The 20897-nt window shown below is 45.0% G+C and overlaps 1 protein-coding gene across 27 annotated transcripts in view; it reads right to left on the reverse strand.

Moving 5' to 3' along the window:
- USP20 (ubiquitin specific peptidase 20) overlaps positions 1-20897 on the reverse strand; it is a 59553-nt gene that overhangs the window by 17680 nt on the left and 20976 nt on the right. For 13 of the 27 annotated variants that reach the window (XR_011649446.1, XR_011649447.1, XM_071216903.1 and 10 more), the window contains 12 exons: positions 17211-17264; positions 14636-14698; positions 14158-14289; positions 12847-12943; positions 12282-12351; positions 11068-11181; positions 9992-10070; positions 6924-7368; positions 6293-6433; positions 5843-5958; positions 5385-5557; positions 4966-5060 (listed from right to left, as the gene is read on the reverse strand). Coding sequence is in view for 25 of the 27 variants with exons in the window: in XM_071216903.1 (XP_071073004.1) it covers positions 4966-5060; positions 5385-5557; positions 5843-5958; positions 6293-6433; positions 6924-7368; positions 9992-10070; positions 11068-11181; positions 12282-12351; positions 12847-12943; positions 14158-14289; positions 14636-14698; positions 17211-17264 (1579 nt within the window). In the remaining 2 variants the exon portion in view is untranslated. The remainder of the gene's footprint in view (positions 1-4965; positions 5061-5384; positions 5558-5842; positions 5959-6292; positions 6434-6923; positions 7369-9991; positions 10071-11067; positions 11182-12281; positions 12352-12846; positions 12944-14157; positions 14290-14635; positions 14699-17210; positions 17265-20897) is intronic. The other 14 variants (XM_071216906.1, XM_071216912.1, XM_071216911.1 and 11 more) reach the window with 3 other exon arrangements.

Genomic DNA, 20897 nt, shown 5'->3' on the forward strand with positions numbered 1-20897 from the left:
ATACTCATAACTAAAAGAATGAAAGAGGACCCCTATCTCACTACCTATATAAGAATCAACTCAAAATGGATCAAGGCCCTAAATACAAAAGCCAGGATCATAAAACTACTAGAAGAAAATGTAGGAAAATATCTTAAAGATCTTGTGGTAGGTGGTGGCTTCTTGGACTTTACACCCAAAGCACAAGCAACAAAAGAAAATATAGATAAATGGGACCTCCTCAAAATTAAACACTTTTGCACCTCAAAGGACTTTGTCAAAAGGGTGAAAAGGCAGCTGACTCAAGGGGAGAAAATATATGGAAATCACATATCTGATAAGGGCTTAATATTCATGATATATAAAGAGATGCTACAACTGAAAAATAAAAGATAAACGACCTGATTAAAAAATGGGCAAAGACTTCAGTAGACATTTGTCCAAAGGAGAAATACAAATGGCAAAAATACATGAAAAAATGTTCAACATCACTAGCAATAAGGGAAATGCGAATCAAAGCTACAATGAGATATTATTTCACACCTATTAGAATGGCCACTATTAAAAAGAAAGAGAACTACAAGTATTGACAGAGATGTGGAGAGACAGGAATAATTACTCATTGTTGGTGAAAATGTAAGTGGTACAGCCATTATGGAGGACTCTGACAGCTTCTAAAGAAATTGAATATAGATTTGCTAAGTGACCCTGCAAATCTGAGAGCAGTGACACAAACAGACACCTGCACACCAATGTTCATAGTGGTGTTATTCACATTTGCCAAAAGATGAAAATAACCCAAGTGTCTATCAACCAATGAATGGATAAACAAACTGTGGTATATATACACAATGGAATATTATGCAGCTATAATAAGAAATGACATCTTGAAGCATATGACAATATGGATGATTCTGGAGGACATTATATGGAGTGAAGCAAGCCAGACACAAAAGGACAAATACTGTATGATTGCACTATTATGAACTAAATATATTGTGTAATCTCATGGAGTTAAAAACTTGAATATTGGTCATCAGAAAATAGAATGAGGTTAGAGAACAGAAATATGAGGGTTAACTTGTGCAGAACTGATAAAAAAGGATGTGAGCTAATCTTTGGAAATGAACTGAAAAGGTGAAAACACAACATAATGTGTATATCTAGCAGTGCTATTATATAGGCATGAAAGGAGTTGAAAGGGAAAGCCTTTTATTACTAAAAGGAAAGCTAAAAAAAGGAACATTGGACTGTATAGCATAGGAAAACCTCATGTGAAATATGAATATGGATAATATTGCATATATGACTGTTTCTCTTTGAAACTGAACAAATGTATGCTAATACTACAAGATGCAAGTATCAGACAAAAAAAACACCATTATGCTAAATGAAAGAAACCAGACACAAAGTATTACATATTGTATGATTTCATCTATATAAAATTTAAATATAAATCAGTATATAAAGATGGAATTAGATTACTGGTTATGTAGGGCTGGGGAAGTATAGAAGGATTAAGAGCAACTGCTAATGGGCAGTGGTGTCCCCCGTGTAGGGGAGCCCCATGCGCAAGGAGTGTGCCCTGCAAGGAGAGCCGCCCTGTGCGAAAAAAGCGCAGCCTGCCCAGGAGTGGTGCCGCATACACGGAGAGCTGATGCAGCAAGATGACACAACAAAAAAGCAATAGTTTCCCAGTCCCGCATGACAAGAATGCAAGCGGACACAGAAGAACACTCATCTAATGGACACAAAGAGCAGACAATGGGGGAGGGGAGCAGGGAGAGAAATAAAATAAATCTTTAAAAAAAAAAGAGAGAGACGACTGCTAATGGGAGTGGAGTTCTTTTTGAAGTAATGAAATTGTTCTAAACTTTTTGTGATGATGAATGCTAATTTTGTGATTATACTAAAAGCCATTGATTATATACTATGGATAGATTGTATGGTATGTGAATATATCTCAATAAAACTGCTTAAAAATTAAGTAGTTTTAAAATTCTTTCAAAGTAAAAAATGTAGGAGATTAAGACATTTCCAGATAAAAGAAAGCTAAGGGGATTTGTCACCACTAGACGAGCCCTACAAGAGATGCTCAAGAGAGTTCTGCAGGTTGAAAGGAAGGATCACTAGACAATAAATCAAAGCTGCATGAAGAAATAAAAACCTCTGGTGAGGGAAGCAGATTTGGCCCAATGGATAGGGCATCTGCCTACCACACGGGAGGTCCAAGGTTCAAACCCAGGGCCTCCTGACCTGTGTGATGAGCTGGCCCATGCGCAGTGCTGATGTGCGCAAGGAGTGCCCGACCATGCAGGGGTGACCCCGTGTAGGGGAGCCCCACGCGCAAGGAGTGCACCCCGTAAGGAGAGCCGCCCGGAGTGAAAAAAGTGCAGCCTACACAGGAATGGTGCCACACACACAGAGAGCTGATGCAGCAAGATGATGCAACAAAAAGAGATACAGATTCCCAGTGCTGCTGACAAGAATACAAGCAGACACAAGAAGAACACACAGCAAATGGACGTAGAGAGCAGACAGCTGGGCGTGGGGCAGGGAAGGGGAGAGAAATAAATTTAAAAAATAAAAATTTAAAAAAACCTCTGGTGAGAGTAATTACAACATGTGTAATTATAAATGCCAGTACTATTGTATTTTTGGTTTGTAGCTTCACTTTTTACTTGCTAAAGGATCTAAAAGGGAAATGCACAAAATATATGAGTTGTTTGGACTTACAATGTATACATATATGTAGGAGTTTGATATAGTTATGAATTCCAAAAGTAGATATTGGATTATGTTTGTAAACTCGTCTGAACCTGGGCATTATTAAGTTATGATTAGGGCTTTGACTGGGCCACATCAGTAGGGTGTTGAGTCCCTGCCCCTTGGTGGGTGGGGACTCACAGATAAAAGGCATGGCAAAGGACAAAGCTGGAGGGTTTTTGATGTTGGAGTTTGATGCTGAAGTCTTAAGCTGGAGTCCCAGGAAGTAAGCACACAGAGGAAAGAGAAGCCAGCCCCAGGAAAAATGGAACCTTGAGCCTGGAAAGAAGCCAGCCCTGGGAAGAGAGGAACCCTGAGCCCGGAGAGAAGCAAGACATGGGAAGAGAGGAACCCAGGAAGCCTGAACCCTGGCAGACATCAGCAGACATCTTGTTCCAACATGTAAAAATACTTTGGAGAGGGAAGTAACCTATGATTTATGGCCTAGTATCTGTAAGCTCCTACCCCAAATAAATACCCTTTATAGAAACCAACCAATTTCTGGTATTTCGCATCAGCACCCCTTTGACTGACTAATACAATGTATAAATAGCAACAAGAACTACATAAAGGTGGGGGAATTGAGGAGTACAGGAACATAATTTGTATATATTAATGAAGTGAAGTTGGTACAAAGCAAATGGGATTATTAAAGATTTAGGATGTTAAATTTAAACCCCCTGATAATACAAAGAAAATACCAGAGCATACGAAAGTTATAGAGACAGACATTAGGAGTACAGGTTGCCAGGAGCAACGATAGGGGGAATGGGGAGTAAATACATAATGGGTGTAGGGTTTTTGTCTGGAGATATGGGTAATGAAAGTAATGGAAAGTGTTGAGTATACTACAATATTGTAAATATGAGTAATTCCACTGAATGGTATGCTTGGGAGTGGTTGAGATGGGAAAGTTTATTTTGTGTATATATATTTATTAAAAAAAGCAACTGAAGAGTCAATGACAATTAAATACGTGACTCTGGATGGGATCTATCAAGGGAGGAGAAAAGGCTCAAAGGAACATTTTTTAAAATGGAATATAAACTATAAGCTTTATATCAATGCTAAGTTTCTTGAACTTGGTAACTGCACTTAAGGTGGTTATATAAGTGAATAACCTTGTCTTAGCAATGTACATAGCAGTATACTGAGTGTTCGAGGAGCATGATTTATACAACGCACACTCAAGTGTTCAGAAAATGGATTATAGACAGGTAGTCAGATGGATAGACAAATAGACCAACACACTGATAGATGAATAGAATGTTAGGGCAAATGTGGCAAAATATTACAACTAGTAGATCCTAGGTACCTGGGATGATAGGGGTATATTAGAGTTCTCTATATGGGGTTTGTATTATTTTTTAAAATGTCCTGTAAAGTTGAAAGTATTTCAAAATTTTAAAATCTTTAATAAAAAAAAAAAAAAGGTTAACATCAAGAGTTTCAGGGCAGTGGGGCTGGAAGAAAACACAGTCTGAGACCCAGCTTGGCTCGTAGCAGGGGTCAGATACTAACTTATTCAACCTCTGAAGCAAAATCTGACAGTGTATACTATAAACGTTAAACTGTATATTTAACAGAGAAGTAGATAGTGCATATTTACAGAAGAATACAAAAAAGGCCCTTGTAGCAGTTTATTTATGAATTCCAAAAACAGATATTGGATTATGTTTGTAAACTGGTCTGTTCCTCAGGGTGCATTAGATTGTATTAGGTTCAGAGACTTCACTTTTACTTGATTAAATTAAGACTGGGTTTTTGATTCAGCCATGTCCGTAGAATGTCACAGAGAAAACGACACAGCAGAGGACAGAGTTTGAGTTTTGATGCTGGAGCCCCAGGGAGAGTCAAGCCTTCACCTGGAGCCCAGAGCTCTGAAGAACTGAGAAAAGCCCAGAAAGAAATGAGCCCCGGGGAGAGAGACAAGCCTTATGCTAATCTACAGCTGAAAACGGAAAGAGCCGGGACCATGGAGTCTTAAGAGGAAAGAGGAAGGCTGAACCCTCGCAGAGACCAGGCAAAAGAGTTTAGTGAAGAAAGTAACTTATGCTTATTGGCCTTATGACTATAAGCTTCCACCCCAAAAAATACCCTTTATGAAAGCCAACAGAGTTCTTGTACTTTGCAGCAGCACTCCTTTGGCTGACCAATACAGCCCCCAAAAGCTTTCAGAGGTTCCCAGCAATCGAAGTCCAGCCAACCCAGTCCACTCACCCTTCAACTCATCAGCAGCAAAAAAGGCAGCCAGGCAGTCTTCCAGGGTGACGACAGGCCCCCAAAACCAGCTTGGGGTACAGGATACCACAAACCTACAGAACAGATAGGGTGGTGGGGGTGCTATAACGGTCTGAACAAACATAAGATTTTGGGGGACCTTGGGCTGAGGTTTACTCCATACCTGAGTCCCAGGACCCTGAAGAGCCCGAGAGGCAGCTTGGCACAGTGGGTGGAATGGGCACAAGCACCAAACCCTGGCCCTACCCCAGGGACAACTCCCTTCCACTCTCCCCTAGTCCCTGCAAACACCTGTATGTTCGTGTTTAAGGCCTGTTTCCTGTTATCAGACTGTGAGATCCAGGAAGACCAGGCCAGGGCCCATCTTATTTCCCTATTGGGCAGAAAAGTGCATATACCGTCGAATATATTCAACAATGAAGGCAAGCCAGCCTTGGGCAGCATAGCTGTCTCCACAGGTGCCTGGCTTGGCTGGCACATTCTGATAGATGGCTGAGTGGAGCTTGGCTAGGTCTTCCTTGCCAGGAATAGGCAATGACAGGTCCTGGAATGTCTCCACGGTGGTCGACACCTGTGAGATTGAAAGGTCAGCCTGGGTCTCTACCTTCCAGGGTGCCCCCTGCCAAGACCAAGCAACATCTGCACCACAGTCCAGCCACCAGCTGCTAATGTGTGTGTGTGTGGTGGGGTCCTGCTCTTCAAGCTCTGGACAGGAAGTCCTGGCAACCAGGGCCTTCTCCCTGAAGGAAGGCAGGAAGCATCAGATGGAGAACCTAAGCTATCCTCCCCAGCTGGAGGGAGTCCTGATGAAGCTGCTGGCAGCCCACACATCCTTCTCCATCCCAGAAGCACTCACCCGATCACAGGTGAGACACTGCACGAGGCTGAGAATGGAGCCATCAAAGATGTCCGAGATGACGCTGCGGTAGTGCTGTTCCTTCCGCCTTCGGCTGCCTGCAGTCAGTACCTGGGCTGGGAGCACAGCATGGGCTAGGCCCAGCCTCCACATGCCTGTCTGGGGCAAGGGATGGGCACTAGGGGCTTCCTTTGCCAGCACATGGGATCAAGTTTTTATAAGTCAAGTGACAGGATATGTAATTTACTCAGTGTCATCCTCTGTAAACTGAGGCTACCCCATTCATGTCCTAGTGGGATTATGAGATTCAGTGAGACCTATGCGAAAAGTATACAGTTCAGCTCCTGGCAACAAGTACTCAAAAATGGCCACCACAGGCATTATTTCCTCTCCCAGTCTTGACCTCTATTGTGCTGATCTACCCCTCCCCCATCCCCTACTCCTCCAAACCTTTCTTGAGCATGTATGATGGTCCCATTCTCACAGGGCTTGCACGAAGAGGGCTGCTGGACAGCTTGGCATGGCCCTCATGATGGTGGACTGGGCTGCAGGGGCGAGAGGAGCTGCGCATGTGGGCATCATTGTCTGGCTCTGGGGGACAAAGGGGGGACTGTGCTGGGGGCCAGGCAGCCCAGCCAGCCAGCTTGCAGTTCCGTACCTGAAGTCTAGGGCCCAATCAGGAAGAGGACTTGCCACCACCTCCTAGTGGGACTAAGGCCTGAACTCAACATGCCCCTGTGTCCTGTGCCCACACCAGGCCCCAGTAAACATACCAGATGGAGCTGTCCACATACCTCACTTTTCCAACTGAGGGCTCAGGGCTCCAGGGCAGGGGTCTGAATCTGGATCCAGCTTTACTAGCTAAGTCAATCTGGGCACATTATTTAGCCTCTCTGAGGTTGCTTTCTCACCTAAGATGGTTTGGTGGTAGAATCCACCTCCTAGAGTGGTTGGGAGGACTGAGTGGGCAACTACATGTCAGTGCTTGCTCGGCACATAGTAGGTACTGGACAAACAGGGCTTCTGGTGCAGTTTCTGTGGTTCCTCCCAGCAGTCCAGAGTAGCCCCCGCTGTCTGATACCTGGTGTCCGGCAGGGGCTGGTGGAACGTGGTGATGGTGGTAGAGCCTCTGAGGGCTGGTTGTCAAGGGCAGCCATGGCGGTGTCCACATCAGCATCCTCATCTACTTGCTCGGAATTTGTGCGCTGCTGGCCCCAGGAGAACTTGCGGTCCTTCATCCGCTCTTTCTCGGAGATGGCACGGCCCGCCTCCTCTGGAATCAGCAGCTCTGTCTCGGCCTGTGAGCTGCCCCCGCCACGACCCTGCCCATCACCCTCACCCCGGTCACTGCTTGAGTCACAGGACAGAAACTCATCCTCTGATGGGCTCCGGTCACCCTCTCGCTTCTCATCTGTGTCACTCGAGTCTGAGTCCCGAGCTTCGGTTACTGCTGCCAAGGCCACCACTGGCTCCTTGAGCTCCTCATGCAGCTGGTCCATCAGGCAGCGCAGGAACTCCTGGGTGTCCTAGAACCAGGGGCCATGTCAACCGGGCTTTCCCAGAGAGCCTGGAGGACCTGGTCATAAGCATCCTGCTGCTTCTGCTGACGAGAATGCCAGCCACTTTTGTCTACCAAGCGCCTTGTGGGTGCCCTATGCAGATGATCTAATCAACTCCTCACAGCAGCCTCTCAGGCAGTTCTGTCCTAAATCCCATTTCGAGGAGGAGGAAACTAAGGCTCAGAGAGGTTCAGGGACTTCCCTGGGTCAAGTAGCTATAATGGAGCAGAAGTAAGATTTGAACCAAGATCCATCTGACTCCATAGTTCATGCTCTTAATCACTGGCAACTCTGCTTCAAAAATTCAGTGTGGAAGGAGAGAGCTGCATTATACCCAGTCACTAAAGTTGTTAATAGACACATCTTTGGCAGGCCAAAGGGGATAACAGGGGCCCTCAGCCCATGAAAGGATGGAGAGTGACACTGAGGATACGTGCACAACATGGAGATTCAGCTGCATCCCACACTGAGCAACTCTATCCAGCAGAGCCAGGCAGACAACATCTCAACCCTTCCTCTGGATTCTCCCTGCTCTTTCAACCCTTCTGCTTAGCACCCAAGCTCCCCCTTGTCTGCTACCTGTGTGCCCGCACCTTCCTTTGCCACTTTGACACTGTGGAGTGAATCTAGGCTCTGGAGCAGAGTCCCACCTCTCTGTAGACCTGTGGCAGACACTAAGCTGGGTGAGTGCTCAAATATCAGCAGTGACTAATTATTTTGACTACTCTAGGACATTGTCTCCAACCCAGCAGGAAGCCGGGGAAGCAAGGACTCTGGGGCAACCTGCCCAGAAAGCCTGGACCACAACTGTGGTTAGGAGGCAATGATGGCCTGACAGCTGGCAATGTGGTTAGGAGGTAATGATGGTCTGACAGCTGGAGGCTCTCTGTGGTGCTGGGCCACTGAAGGAGGGCCTGGGTTCCACATCCGGAACCCTGATGCCAGAAGCAGACCACCAGCCCAACTCCTGACCCACATGATGTACAGGTCATATAGCAACTGAACGCAGTCAAGTACCAAAGCCTCGTGTCATAAATTTGGAGAGAGGGGCCTTATTCCCAATTCTAGCAAAGAGAAGGGAGGGCCCTAGAAGGCTTTCCCTGGGCAGTGTCAGACACCTGGATAAGTGAAATTAACCATTTGCTTGTCTTGCATCAGGGAGATGGGGGAGGAGAAAAGAGAAGAGTGTTCTAGAATGTCCCGTTCCAGGTGCACTGAAAGGTCCTTTTAAGAAAAAGACCTTCGATATACCATCTAGTTTCCTTTCTGGCTATTTCTTTTATCAAAAGAACTATATGTCCATTGGCAAAATCCCAATCCATGCAGAAAGCATCCTTTGGCCATTAAGAGTGGCTCACACGGAGCCTATGTTTCCAAAAAAAACATTCCCTTTATTATGTCCAAGAACCAGGAGAAAGATGCTTTTTCTAGAGTCCAGGTGGATATTACACTTCCAGTGAGTGGCCTTTACTTGGCCGTGTCCTCACAGAGAGCCTAAATGGGATACCTGGTACATAAAGTGGAGACAGCAGTGCGGTAAGGAACATGGGTTCAGCTAGGTTTGAATTCCATTTCTGCTGCTATGTGCTGTGACCCAGGCAAGTTGTAGAACCTCTCTGAGACTCACTCCTTACCTATAACACAAATATGGTTACAGTGTCCACTTCATGAGTATGTGAGGATTAGACAAGGTTGATTGTTCTTAACATGTATCATGTGGTAACCACTTAACAAACGTCAGGAGGTAGAACCTCAGTCTCTTTGGATGTTACCATCCTCAGAAAGGGTGGTGTTTAGTCAGTGTTGGGGTCCTCAGGCAGGAGCCTGGTGTTCAGGCTGGACAGGCCCAAGTGAGGGTTTGAGCAGCCTCCCCGGCAAGGAAAACATCAGGTTGACTAGCGAGATCCCATCAGGCAGCCTGATGGGAACCATGTAGCTTCGGGGACAGGAGGAGAGAGTTGAAGGCACTCCCTGCATCTCCACTGCTCTATCCCTGACCCCCATGTTCGGTCAGCAGAAAAGATAATACAGACAGGTTCAGCTCCACCCCTCACTTCGGCAGTGAAACCCCAGGCTATGTAGCAGTTTGGGGCAAGGACTTGGACCACATGAACTATCAGTTCAGCTTGGTGCTTAGGTGGATTTTATAAAATAGAAAGATATGGTTTGGTTTAAAGGGGTTCTCTAGCATACATATATATGTGTATGTGTGTGTGTGTGTATGTATTTTTAAGTAAAAGTGAAATCCTGCCTGTGGTTTGAGGACAGCAACTGTGTGCTGTTTTGAGTGCAGTGCTAAGGAGCACAGACTCTGGAGTTAGACTACCTAAATACAAATTTCCTCTCTACCACTTAATCAGCTGTGTCATCCAGGAAGCGACGTGACCACCTAAGCCTCAGTTTCTCCCTCTGCAGGTTGCTTGGATGCTCTAATGTCTTCACATATGTAAAGTGCTCAAGCAATGAGAGCCTGGTCTGTGAGACATGCCTAGCAATGGTTAGCTGTTATTTCCCACTCTGGTTTTGGCTTCAAAGCCATGCCTGGTAGGTAATGCCCCTAGGTGTCCCCTGGACAGCTCGGACAGCCTACCTGCTGGGCATAGCCTCGGAACATCGGGTTGACCAACTTGATCCCATGAGACAGGCTGGTGGGAACCACGTAGCTTGGGCTGTGGGGAGACCAAACCCATTAGTTCAGGTGGCCTGCACTGAGCTACTCAATCCTGTGAGAGGAAGACAGGCAGGCAGGCAGTAAGGCTGGATGAGACAAAGAGGTGTCTGAAATTTTGGGAGGTGCCTACCGAGCTAGGAGCCCCAACAGGATTGCACATCTCTGTGGTCAGGAAAGAAAATGTCAAGTCATGGCTGCCTCAAACAGGCAAAGAACTGACTTGGGGAGCCTCATTTCCAGTTAGTCTACTATAAGCCCACTTTAAAAGCAATTTGATTTCATTTAAAAATGATATTTACTGTTGTTTTTCTCATTTCAAAAGTAACACATGTTCATTACAGAAAAAATTTATACTTAAAAAAAAAAGCACAACAAAGAAACATCACCACTAATCCCACCACCCAGAAACCTTTAAGATTTCCAAATTTTTCTGTAAAAATAGACACATATAAAAACACAAACAAGTACATGTTTAAACAAACTTTGCTTTTTACAAAATTGGAATTATATTGTATCATACTGTTTTATAATCTGCTTTTACATTTAATATATGTCTATGCATTCATTAAAAAATTTTTCCAACTTTGAGCTAATCCAAGCTCCTGATCTTCTAGAAGCTCAGTCCAATTAACACCAGCCACCTACTTATGAGTATTCTTTCATATGTGTACAGTTATAACTGAGACCTAGGACTAGTTATGACATGTCTCTGGCCCTCAGAATACACATCTGCAAAGTGGATGCCTGACAGGCTCAACAACAGGTTCAAATTCTACCTTCACTTCTAACAAGCTATATGACCTTTACCAAGATATTTAAACCGCTCTGAACCTCAGTTTTCCCATTTGTAAAGGATGGTTGAATACATTCTAAACTTCACAGAGTTGCTGTGAGTTCTACATGGGGTAAAGTATATCACGCACTTGGCTCCAGAGAACCCAAAGGAAATAACAGGTAGGATAATATACCAACCCCACAAATATCTACCCACTTACCGTTTTCTGTGCCAGACCTCAGAGACCAGCTTCTGGTAACTTTTGCACAGGGCTGGCTTCTTGTCTGTGCGCACCAGGCCTCCACACTCCAAGAAGAACTGGGTCAGCGGAGGGCTGGGAGCAGGGGGGTGGGCAAGATCAGGGAACATGGCATTGTTTAGAAAGAGCTGAATAAAGCAGCAAAAGCGGAGGGCTGGGGGGCAGGGGGAGTGAGCAATATCAAGGAACATGGCATTGTTTAGAAAGAGCTGAGTAAAGCAGCAAAAGTGCTCATGAGGGTACATGCAGTGGCCCCTTAGACCAGAAGTGACTAAAAGGACCCCACCCTTTCCTCTCTCAAGTCAAATGTGAGCTCCCCACCAGAGGTCCCGTTAGATCAGGGGACTGCTGCTGCACGAACGAGAGAGGAACCAGTTCCTCCTGCTCTTCCCATCAGTCCACTGCATGGAAACCCTTCCTTGGCCTGAAGGAGTCTTCTGAAAAATCCCACCTTTTCTTATGTTTTTAAAAATTACCTTATTACACAAGAAATATACATTTATTGTAGAAAAACTGAAAAACATAGATAAGTAAACAATTATCAACAATAATCCTACCACCTAAGGATAGCCACTCTGAGCATTTTGGGGTATATCCTTCCAGACTTTTCTATGCATACATATTCACTCCTTCCTTCCTTCCTTTACATATATACTGAATTCCTAATATGTGGGAGACACTATGTCAGGCACAGGAGAAATCCCTGGCCTCGTGGTGTTGACAGCCTGTCCTACATGGAAATTAATATTTCCCCCCCAAAATGGAATTGTACCACAAAAAGCTTTATAACTGTTTTTTCCGCTCTTTTTCCATACTATGAACTCCTTTCCCTTTCAAATACTGTCAAGTGCCATTTTTTTCCTACATCATTTTTAGTGACTATATTTTTGTTCCACTGTAAAGCTAGGCTACAATGAAATTACCAATCTCTTGTGGATGGACCTTTAAATTGTTTCCAATAAACAAAAGAGTGATGAAAATCCTTGTACATACAATCTTCCAATATCTCTCATTATGTCTTTAGGATAAATTCTGATAGGTGAGATAGCTGGGTCAATGGGCAAGCATGTTTTTAAGGATTTTTATATATATCCACATACAGGTGTCCAAGGGCAACATGCGCAAACAACGTTGGGACTGCTGCTAGTGTTCTCCCAGATGAGGTGACGACCTACCAATTGGACAGGGCCTGCAAGGCGGCGTTCATGTAGCAGGAGTTCCCAAGGTTTTTCATGCCTGTGAGGCCTAGAAAACCAACACGCACCAGGGAGGGGAAGGTAAGTGAACTGTCCTGGAAAGGACACCTCACAATTCATACACAGGGGTAAGCTGTGGCTCTCAACCCCCCAAGTCCCATCAGAGGACGACATGGTTAGATGTTGTTTCACCCCTGAAATTTTCCAACCCAGTTCATGTGGTTCCTGCCCATAACAGCTTTGGTTAATTGAGTGTTAATATTAAATGTGTGGATACCTTCACCCCTTGTCTGCACTATACAGACAAGGAGGCCAAGGTGCAGAGAAGTTGACCTGCCCAAGGGCACAAAGATGGAAGTGGGGACTAGGACTACCAGGCCTTTGTGACTTCACTGGGGTGGGTCTTAGCGCGGAAACAGGCTGGCTCTCATGACACATATGCTTCCCTGCGCAGGAGGACACAGTGTATACAGAAACAAAGACCCAGTCCACAGCTCAGGCCCCCAGCCTGACCCAAGAGCTTCTCCCATAATGGGGCCATTACCTCGAGGTTTCAGGTCATCATCTTCTGACTCAGACTCTCCCTCATCGGCCACAGCAATAGGGACAGCTTTCAGAGGGTGAGAAGGTGGTGAAGAATCCTGTATTAAAGACCCAAAGTGATAGGAATTAAAAAAAAAAAACAAAAAAACCCAGAAGTGAGGAGAGGGGTTGAGGTCAGAGGCCCATGTGCCTCTCGGGGGAAAGGAAGTTCAGCCCCACAATCCCAGAGCTTGGCCCCGGGCTGAGCCAGCCCCTCTGAGCAGGTGATGCTGTGGAAAGAGATGGGATTGGTGGCTTCATCCTGGGAACTTCCTGATTTATATTTTATTTACAAAAATGAATAAAAGTAATGTATTTCATTTATAATAAATTTGGAAAAAATAGAAACATGAAACAAAAACAAAAACAAGACAGAAACCCATATTCTTGAGATAACCACTGTTAACAACAGGCTATATATACATATATGTAGGTTGTTAGCTGTAAATATATATGTAATGTATGCATACATAAGTGGCATGAAAACAGGACAGTGTATATATTGTCTCATAGCCTTTTTTTTGTAAAACATCATAATCCTAAACAGACAAAAGGCCTGGTTTCCCTGAAGCTTCTGCTCTAGGAGGAAGTTCTAACAACCAGGATTTACTGACATTCTATGAGTAGGCACTGAGCAGAGCCCCTCAGATCCATGAGCTCGTCGAACCTGCCATCGTTAAGGGCTGTACACCACTCTGCTGTGCTGAGGGCCATTATTTAGTTGACATATACCCAGATGGTTTCCTGTTTCTTTCACAGAAAAGCACACTAGAGTGACTAGCTTCATTTGCTGTCTAATTATTCCCTTGGGATACATTTCTAGATTTGGGATTTTCAGTGACCATCTATGACCTTGTTAAACTCCTCTCCTTAAGGCTGGGAAGATGTCATATCCTCTTGCCAAAGCCTTGAGAAAACACCATCCTTAAACCCCCAGGCTCTCTCCAACCACTACACTATCACACTGCCTTGTAAGACAGCATAGTGGGTCTGCCTCCCACAGCCCCTGTACTCTGTGAAGGGAGGACCTACTCTTAGTCGCCTTTGTACCCTCATCCCCTCACACAGGGCACACAGTTGGTGTTCAAAGAACATTTGCTGACCTGAGCTCCTCAAAGTCACCTAAGAATGCCAGTGACCCAGGAACAGACTAGGTCTTGACCCAATGACGAGTGCATGAGCCATAGTGCGCCCAGCCACTCCAAGGAGAGCAAGCTAAAAGTTCTCAACACAATCTCACAACCAACAAACTGACGCCACTGCACTTTCTGACCTGTTCCGAGAACTTGGGTGAGGGGGTCGGGGAGTGAGCCGCCAGCCGCTGTTCCAGGAACACTTCCTTCTCACAGGCATAACACCACACCCGGAATGTGGTCAGATTCACTGTCAGGTTGTGTGTTTTTACCTAGAAGGTAAGACCCGAAATAAGGTCAGGAAGACATCGGCCTCAAAGAACCCAAGCCTACAAAGGAGTTGCGTTAGCTTTCAGTAAGAGGACCCATCTGGATGGAGGTTCAGTATCTGCTCTTTCTCCAGTCAGGAATATCAAGGGCTGCTATACAGAGCATGTACAATGCGCTAAGTGTTTTTATCTCGATTCTCTACAGCTACCCTACTATGATTATCCCCATTTTATAGACATGGCCATTGAGGCACTGAGCAGGGGGATGGAGCTAGTAGGCAAATGGACTTGGAGTTTGAACCTGGGGCTGCCTGACTGCAGAGTCCACACACTCAGCCACCACACTCACCTGTGCATGAATAGTGCTGTGATCAGCAAAGGATTCTCCACAGCCAACATAGGGGCAGGCAACCTGGGGGGGAAGGAAGGAAAGTGGATTGAGGGTAGTCAAGAGGACAGTGCCAGTGCAGTGAGTCTTTGACTCCATGCCACAGTGTCCCTTCTTGGCCCAGATGCTGTATCTTCTATAGCCCCCATCTCTACCCAACAGGACCCATAAGGGATTGTGGCTCTGGCACTCTGAAGGAACACAGGTTTATACCAGCATAAATGTCACTCCTGACCTTGGCTTAAGATAGGCAGCATGCCTCAGGCTGCTCCTCTCCTGTGAGAAGCCCAGGGAGGAGATACTAAAGAGATGGCAGGCCCTCACCATCTCTAGTCAACCCTTTCTCAAAAACACCTCGGGAAGCAGATGTAGCTCAAGTGACTAAGCTCCGGCCTACCACATGGGAGGTCCTGGGTCCAGTTTCCAGTGCCTCTTAAAGAAGAAGAGCAAGACAGCAAGCTGACATAACAGGCTGGCATGGCAAGCTGACGCAATAAGAGAAACAAGGAAGAAAATGTAATGAAAGACACAACAAAGCAGGGAGTAGAGGCGGCTTAAGTAATTAGGTGCCTCCCTCCCACAAGGGAGGTCCCGGGTTCGGTTCCCAATGCCTCTAAAAAGGAAGACGAGCATGCAACGAACAGACACAGGAAGTGCAAACCAGAAGTGTCTGGGGAATAAACAAATGAAAATAAATCTTAAAAAAAAAAAAACAACAAAAAAAAACACCTCCCAGACTTTCATCCAACTTCCTGATAGGCAAGTCATTAGGGTTCATGTTTTTGGTGGGGTATCCTGGGCCCCACAGCCATTATCTAATGGGGGAAGCTGAACAGGTACTACGAGTTCAAAACTAGGAACAAAGGAGATTGGTGCCCATGCTGACCCAATGTCCTATAGTGGGGTCAGCATGTCCCTGATGACTTCACCTTTGGCCTTGCACTCCTTTGTCCTAAATCTACCCATCATCCAAGGCTCAGCTCAAGCACCTCTTCACTGAGGGCCTCTATCCCACTCAGTAGCCAATGGCAACTACACCTGCTTCTCCATGGGAGAATTCAGTGTCACTTCTACTTTTGATCAGCAAAAGGCTGGTGAGGAACCTTCCAAGAAAATGATCTTTCAGCTAAGTCATAAAGGATATATCATTTTCTGCATACTCCCATATCTGTTTCTCCAGGGGGACTGTGGACTCCCACAAGGTAGGACCATTTCTTGCTGTCCTCTGGTGCCTAGAACAGTGCCTTGCGTTTAGAAAGCAATGTACTTTATGGAGAGTGATAAGCCCAAAAAGAAGAGGCCAGTTCCATTTCTGGCCCCTGTGTCTTCTGCAAAGACTGACTTGGATTGTGATGTCTTCACTTCCTAGTGCTGTTTGTTTGGTTCTTTTCTACTGGTGTTTTTCTTTTTTTTTAAATTTATTTATTTCTCTCCCCTTCTCCCCCCCCCACCCAGTTGTCTGCTCTGTGTCCACTCGCTCTGCGTTCTTCTGTGTTTGCTTCTATTTTTGTCAGTGGCACAGGAATCTGTGTCTCCTTTTGTTGCATCATCTTGCTGCACCAGCTCTCCATGTGTGTGGTGCCACTCCTGGGCAGACTGGACTTTAACGCTGGGCAGCTCTCCTTAGGGGGTGCACTCCTTGTGCGTGGGGCTCCCCTACGCAGGGGACACCCCTGCATGGCAGGGCACTCCTTGCAAGCATCAGCACTGCATGTGGGCCAGCTCCACACAGGTCAAGGAGGTCCTGCGTTTGAACCACGGACCTACCATGTGGTAGGCAGATGCTCTATCCATTGAGCCAAGTCCCTATTTTTCTTTTCTTTCTCTATTTTTTCTTTTTTTAGAAAATGTTTTGGGTAATAGTAATTTTTACTATGATTATAAAATGTAATACATCTTGCAGAAAATTAGGAAAATACCACAGTCACAGAGAAAAGAAGACAATTACCATAATTCCACTGCCCAGACAAAATTGCCTTATCTACACTTATTGTTTTTAATAAGTAGTAATAATAAACACTATTAGACTTTACTAAATACTTTCTATGAGCCACACACCATGCTAAGCATGTCACAAGCATCACCCCTTTGAATTCTACCTGTCTCCATGAGATAGGGACTATCGTCAGTATTGTAGTCCCTATTTTACAGATGAGGAAACCAAGGTCTAGAGAAGAGACAAGACTGGCCCAGAGTCAGAATGTTATTAAGAGGCAATGCCAGTGTTCAAACCCAAGCTGTCTGATATCAACATACAATGTAAATATAAAATTTTGTTTTGCCTTATTCAGTTCAGTCTTCTCTAGCTCAGTTTTTTCTTTTGTCATGTTTAATGGCTGCCAGGTCATCCAGCCTAGAGACTTGTTGACTCTGGAGCCCTCTTGCTTGGACTTGGTAACTGCACCTGAGATGTCCTGTACCGTCATGACCTTGCTCAAGGTTTCCATCAGTGGTGACCAGAGAACGTTCTGAGTCCAGATCAGGCCGTGAGTCTAGACCAGCTCCATGCTTTCCAACAGCTGCATGGGTACTTTACCTGGAGACAGGCCCACAGGTTTGGTCCAGTAACACCACAGGATTGACAGGTTCCCTGCATGAGTGAAGGTGAGAGAGAAAAGAGCAATGCATAAGCAGGCTGGGAAGCTCTCTCACTGAGTGCCCGGCACCTGCTGCTGAGCCTAGACAGTTGCTGCTGCTCTGCCTGGAAGCCTATACACATCCAGCTCCACCTAGCTAGTGCTTACATACCCTAAAGTTCTCAGAAAGGCCTTCACCAGTCTTTCAATCTAAATTAGGTACCCCAGTGGGGGCAGGAGTAGGACAGAGACTTACTTTACACTTTATTGTTCAAATTGTTTTTTAACCATGTACCTGTGAAAACGTATTCAAATAAAATTGCTTAATAAGTAAACAGATCCTTTAATATCCTCTCTCATCATACCCTCTACTCTTTCTTTATTGAACTTACTTAAGTCCTTCTCCCCATCTAGACTATGGGCTCCAGGAAAGAGGGACAGTTTGTTTTGTCTAGCTGCATGTATGCACAACGTCTGGGCAAATTAGGAGGTTGTATATCTGTCGACCTCAGAAAATACTTAGATTTCTGGTGGTCTGGTTGACAGCCTGTTCCATGTCCACCAATATCCTTTCTTCCCTTCTTACTTTAATAAAATGCATGAATTTTGGCTAAGTACATGACCACCCAGCTATAGACTATACTTTCCAGCCTGTCTTATGGCTCACTGTGATCATGTTGCTCAGTTCTAGCCAATGAGAAGTGAAAGTGTTATCAGAGCCACTTGTTGAGTTGTGTGCTACCCTTGCTCTTTCTCCTCTTTACACTAGCTAGACTATAGAAGTGATAGTGGGAATTGAAGCAGCCACCTTGGGCCCAGAGATGAAATCCACATGTTTAGAACAGAAGAGCCATCCTACCAGCCCTACCTCTGGATTATTTTACAAGAAAGAAATACACTATCTTTTGAAAGTCACTGTATTTCACGGTCTCTTTGTACCCTAAATATTTCTGTATGTGTCTAGAACAGCAATTCTCAAGTGAGATCCTACAATGCCCAATGTGCCTCTACCAGTCATAAGACGAACTCTGACAGCAGTTACAATATAAAGCATGGTCAGAGTGAAAGCTGATGCCTGGTGAGGGATTATGATGAGTCAAGTATCCAGCTAAATTCTTAACTCACTACTCACATAATCCCCACCACATTGAGGAGATTCCATCCATATCCCCTTTTTACATGAGAAACTAGACTCAGAGAAGCAATGCCCCTACCACAGAAATGCACCCAGTGAGTAGCAGGGTGAGAAGGTGAAGCCAAAGAACCTAGAAAGGCAAGGTCATCAAACCTCCCAGCCAGAAAACTCTGGTTTCCCCACATATGGCCATGTTGGCTCCCAGGGCTCCATAGGAGCTTTCCATTCTCACTAAACCTGGATTCTGCCTGTGTTTGTAAAGAGCCTGAGCACTGAGCCCTCATTAGGGTTGAAGTGAAGCAGCTTATCTCAAATAATGGAACTGAAATCTGCAATCTGCACTGAGTCTCTCGCCGAGGATGCTGTAGGGATGGGTAAGAGATCAAAGCAGCATCCCCTCACCTTTCAAAATTTGTAATCTCTTCTATGATTTTTTTTTTCTTTTAAGAGGTACTGGGGATTGAAAGCAGAACCTCGTACATGAAGCAGGCACTCAACCATTGAAGTACACCCCTCTCCCTCTGTGATTTTTTTTTTTAAGATTTATTTTATTTATTCCTCTCTCCTTCCTTCCCATTGTCTGCTCTTTGTGTCCATTCGCTGTGTTTTTTTTTTCTCTCCCCTTACTCCCCCCACCCCTGCGAGTTGTCTGCTCTCTGTGTCCATTCACTGTGTGTTCTTCTGTGACCGCTTCTATCCTTATCAGCGGCACCTGGAATCTGTGTTTCTTTTTGTTGCGTCATCTTGTTGTATCAGCTCTCCCTATGTGCAGCGCCATTCTTGGGCAGGCTGCACTTTCTTTCGCTCTGGGCGGCTCTCCTTACGGGGCACATTCCTTGTGCATGGGGCTCCCCTACATGGGGGGACACCCCTGCGTGGCATGATATTCCTTATGCGCATCAGCACTGAGCATGGGCCAGCTCCACACGGGTCAAGGAGGCCCGGGGTTTGAACCCCAGACCTCCCATGTGGTAGGCGAAAACCCTATCCATTGGGCCAAGTCCGCTTCCCCCTCTGTGATTTTTTGACTTCACAATTCACCCCCAAATTCTCAGGGTTTCCAACCCTCCCATTTTGGTCATTTGAATTATTAAAAAATTGTATGTTTGCTATAACAGTTCAAACAACACATATATGCTCTTAATAACTTGATGGCATATCCCTCCACAGTTCCTTCTCATACATATATATTTTTTGGGGGGGTATATTTTTAATAAAAATAAGATCATACTATACATGTCTCTGTGACATACTTTTTTAAAACCTATTTATGGACTAAACCTAAACATGGAGACTTCATCTCATTCTTTTCAAGAACTGCACAGTGTCTCACAGTATGGGCACATTGCAACTTACACATCCATTCTCTTCCTGATGAATATTCAGGCTGCCACCAATTTTATTTTTCTTTCTACAAATAATGCTCAATAAATACTGTTGTAATTATACCTTTATAACTGGTGCTTACATTTCTATTGCATGAATTCCTAGAAGTGTATTTGCCTCCATAAGATTACATTAATTCCCTGTCCCACCACAGTATGAATGGCCCATTTCCCTCCATTACCATCAGCTCTGAATATGATCAGTCTCCATTTCTGTCGAACTGAAAATAGAATCCTCTGGCTTTCATTAGCAATATCCTTGACCACTAATGAAGTTAAGACTCTTTTTTCCAAAAGTTTCTTAGCCATCTGCATTTCATACCTGTTATATCCTTGACCCTCCTGGGTATTTTATAAGAATGTTGAGAATGAAATAAGCCAAACATATAAAGACAAATATTATATTATCTCAACTATATGAAATAACTATAATATGCAAATTCATAGGAACAGAAAGATTATAGGATACCAGGGGTGGGGTGGGGGTGAGAAATGGGGAGTTAATAGGTATGGAGTTTCTGTTTGGGGTGATGGAAAAGTTTTGGTAATAGATGGTGGTGGTGCTGACAGTACAACATTGTGCAAATAACTAACACCACTGATGTGTGTACTTGAAAGTGGTTTATTAGTCAGCCAAAGGGGTGCAGATGCAAAGTACCAGATATCTGTTGGCTTTTATAAAAGGGTATTTATTTGGGGTAGAAGCATAAGTTACTTCCCTCACCAAAGTCTGTTGCCATGTGCTGGAGCAAGATGGCTGCGGACATCAGCAAGGTTCCCGCCTTCCTCTTCCTCTTAAGGCTTGGTAGTCCAAGCTTCTTCCAATATCAGCCCTAGGCTGGGATAAGTCTTATCTCTCTCCTGGGGCTCATTCCTGTCTGGGCTCAGCTGCTCTGTTCTCTCCACAAGGTCAGCTGTAGACTATCAAGCTCTCTCTCTTCCCAGGGCCTCTGCCGTATCCATGGAGCTGTCCCTAATCCTGTGTTCTTCTCCTGTGTGTTTACTTCCTGGGGCTCCAGCATCCAAACAACTCCAACTTCTCCTCTGCTATGTTGTTTTCTCTGTGAGTCCCCCCCGCTCACCAAGGGGGCAGGGACTCAATGTCCTACTGACATGGCCCAATCAAA

The sequence above is a fragment of the Dasypus novemcinctus genome, chromosome 8 (genome assembly GCF_030445035.2).
Source record: "Dasypus novemcinctus isolate mDasNov1 chromosome 8, mDasNov1.1.hap2, whole genome shotgun sequence".
In the NCBI taxonomy this organism is placed as follows: domain Eukaryota; kingdom Metazoa; phylum Chordata; class Mammalia; order Cingulata; family Dasypodidae; genus Dasypus; species Dasypus novemcinctus.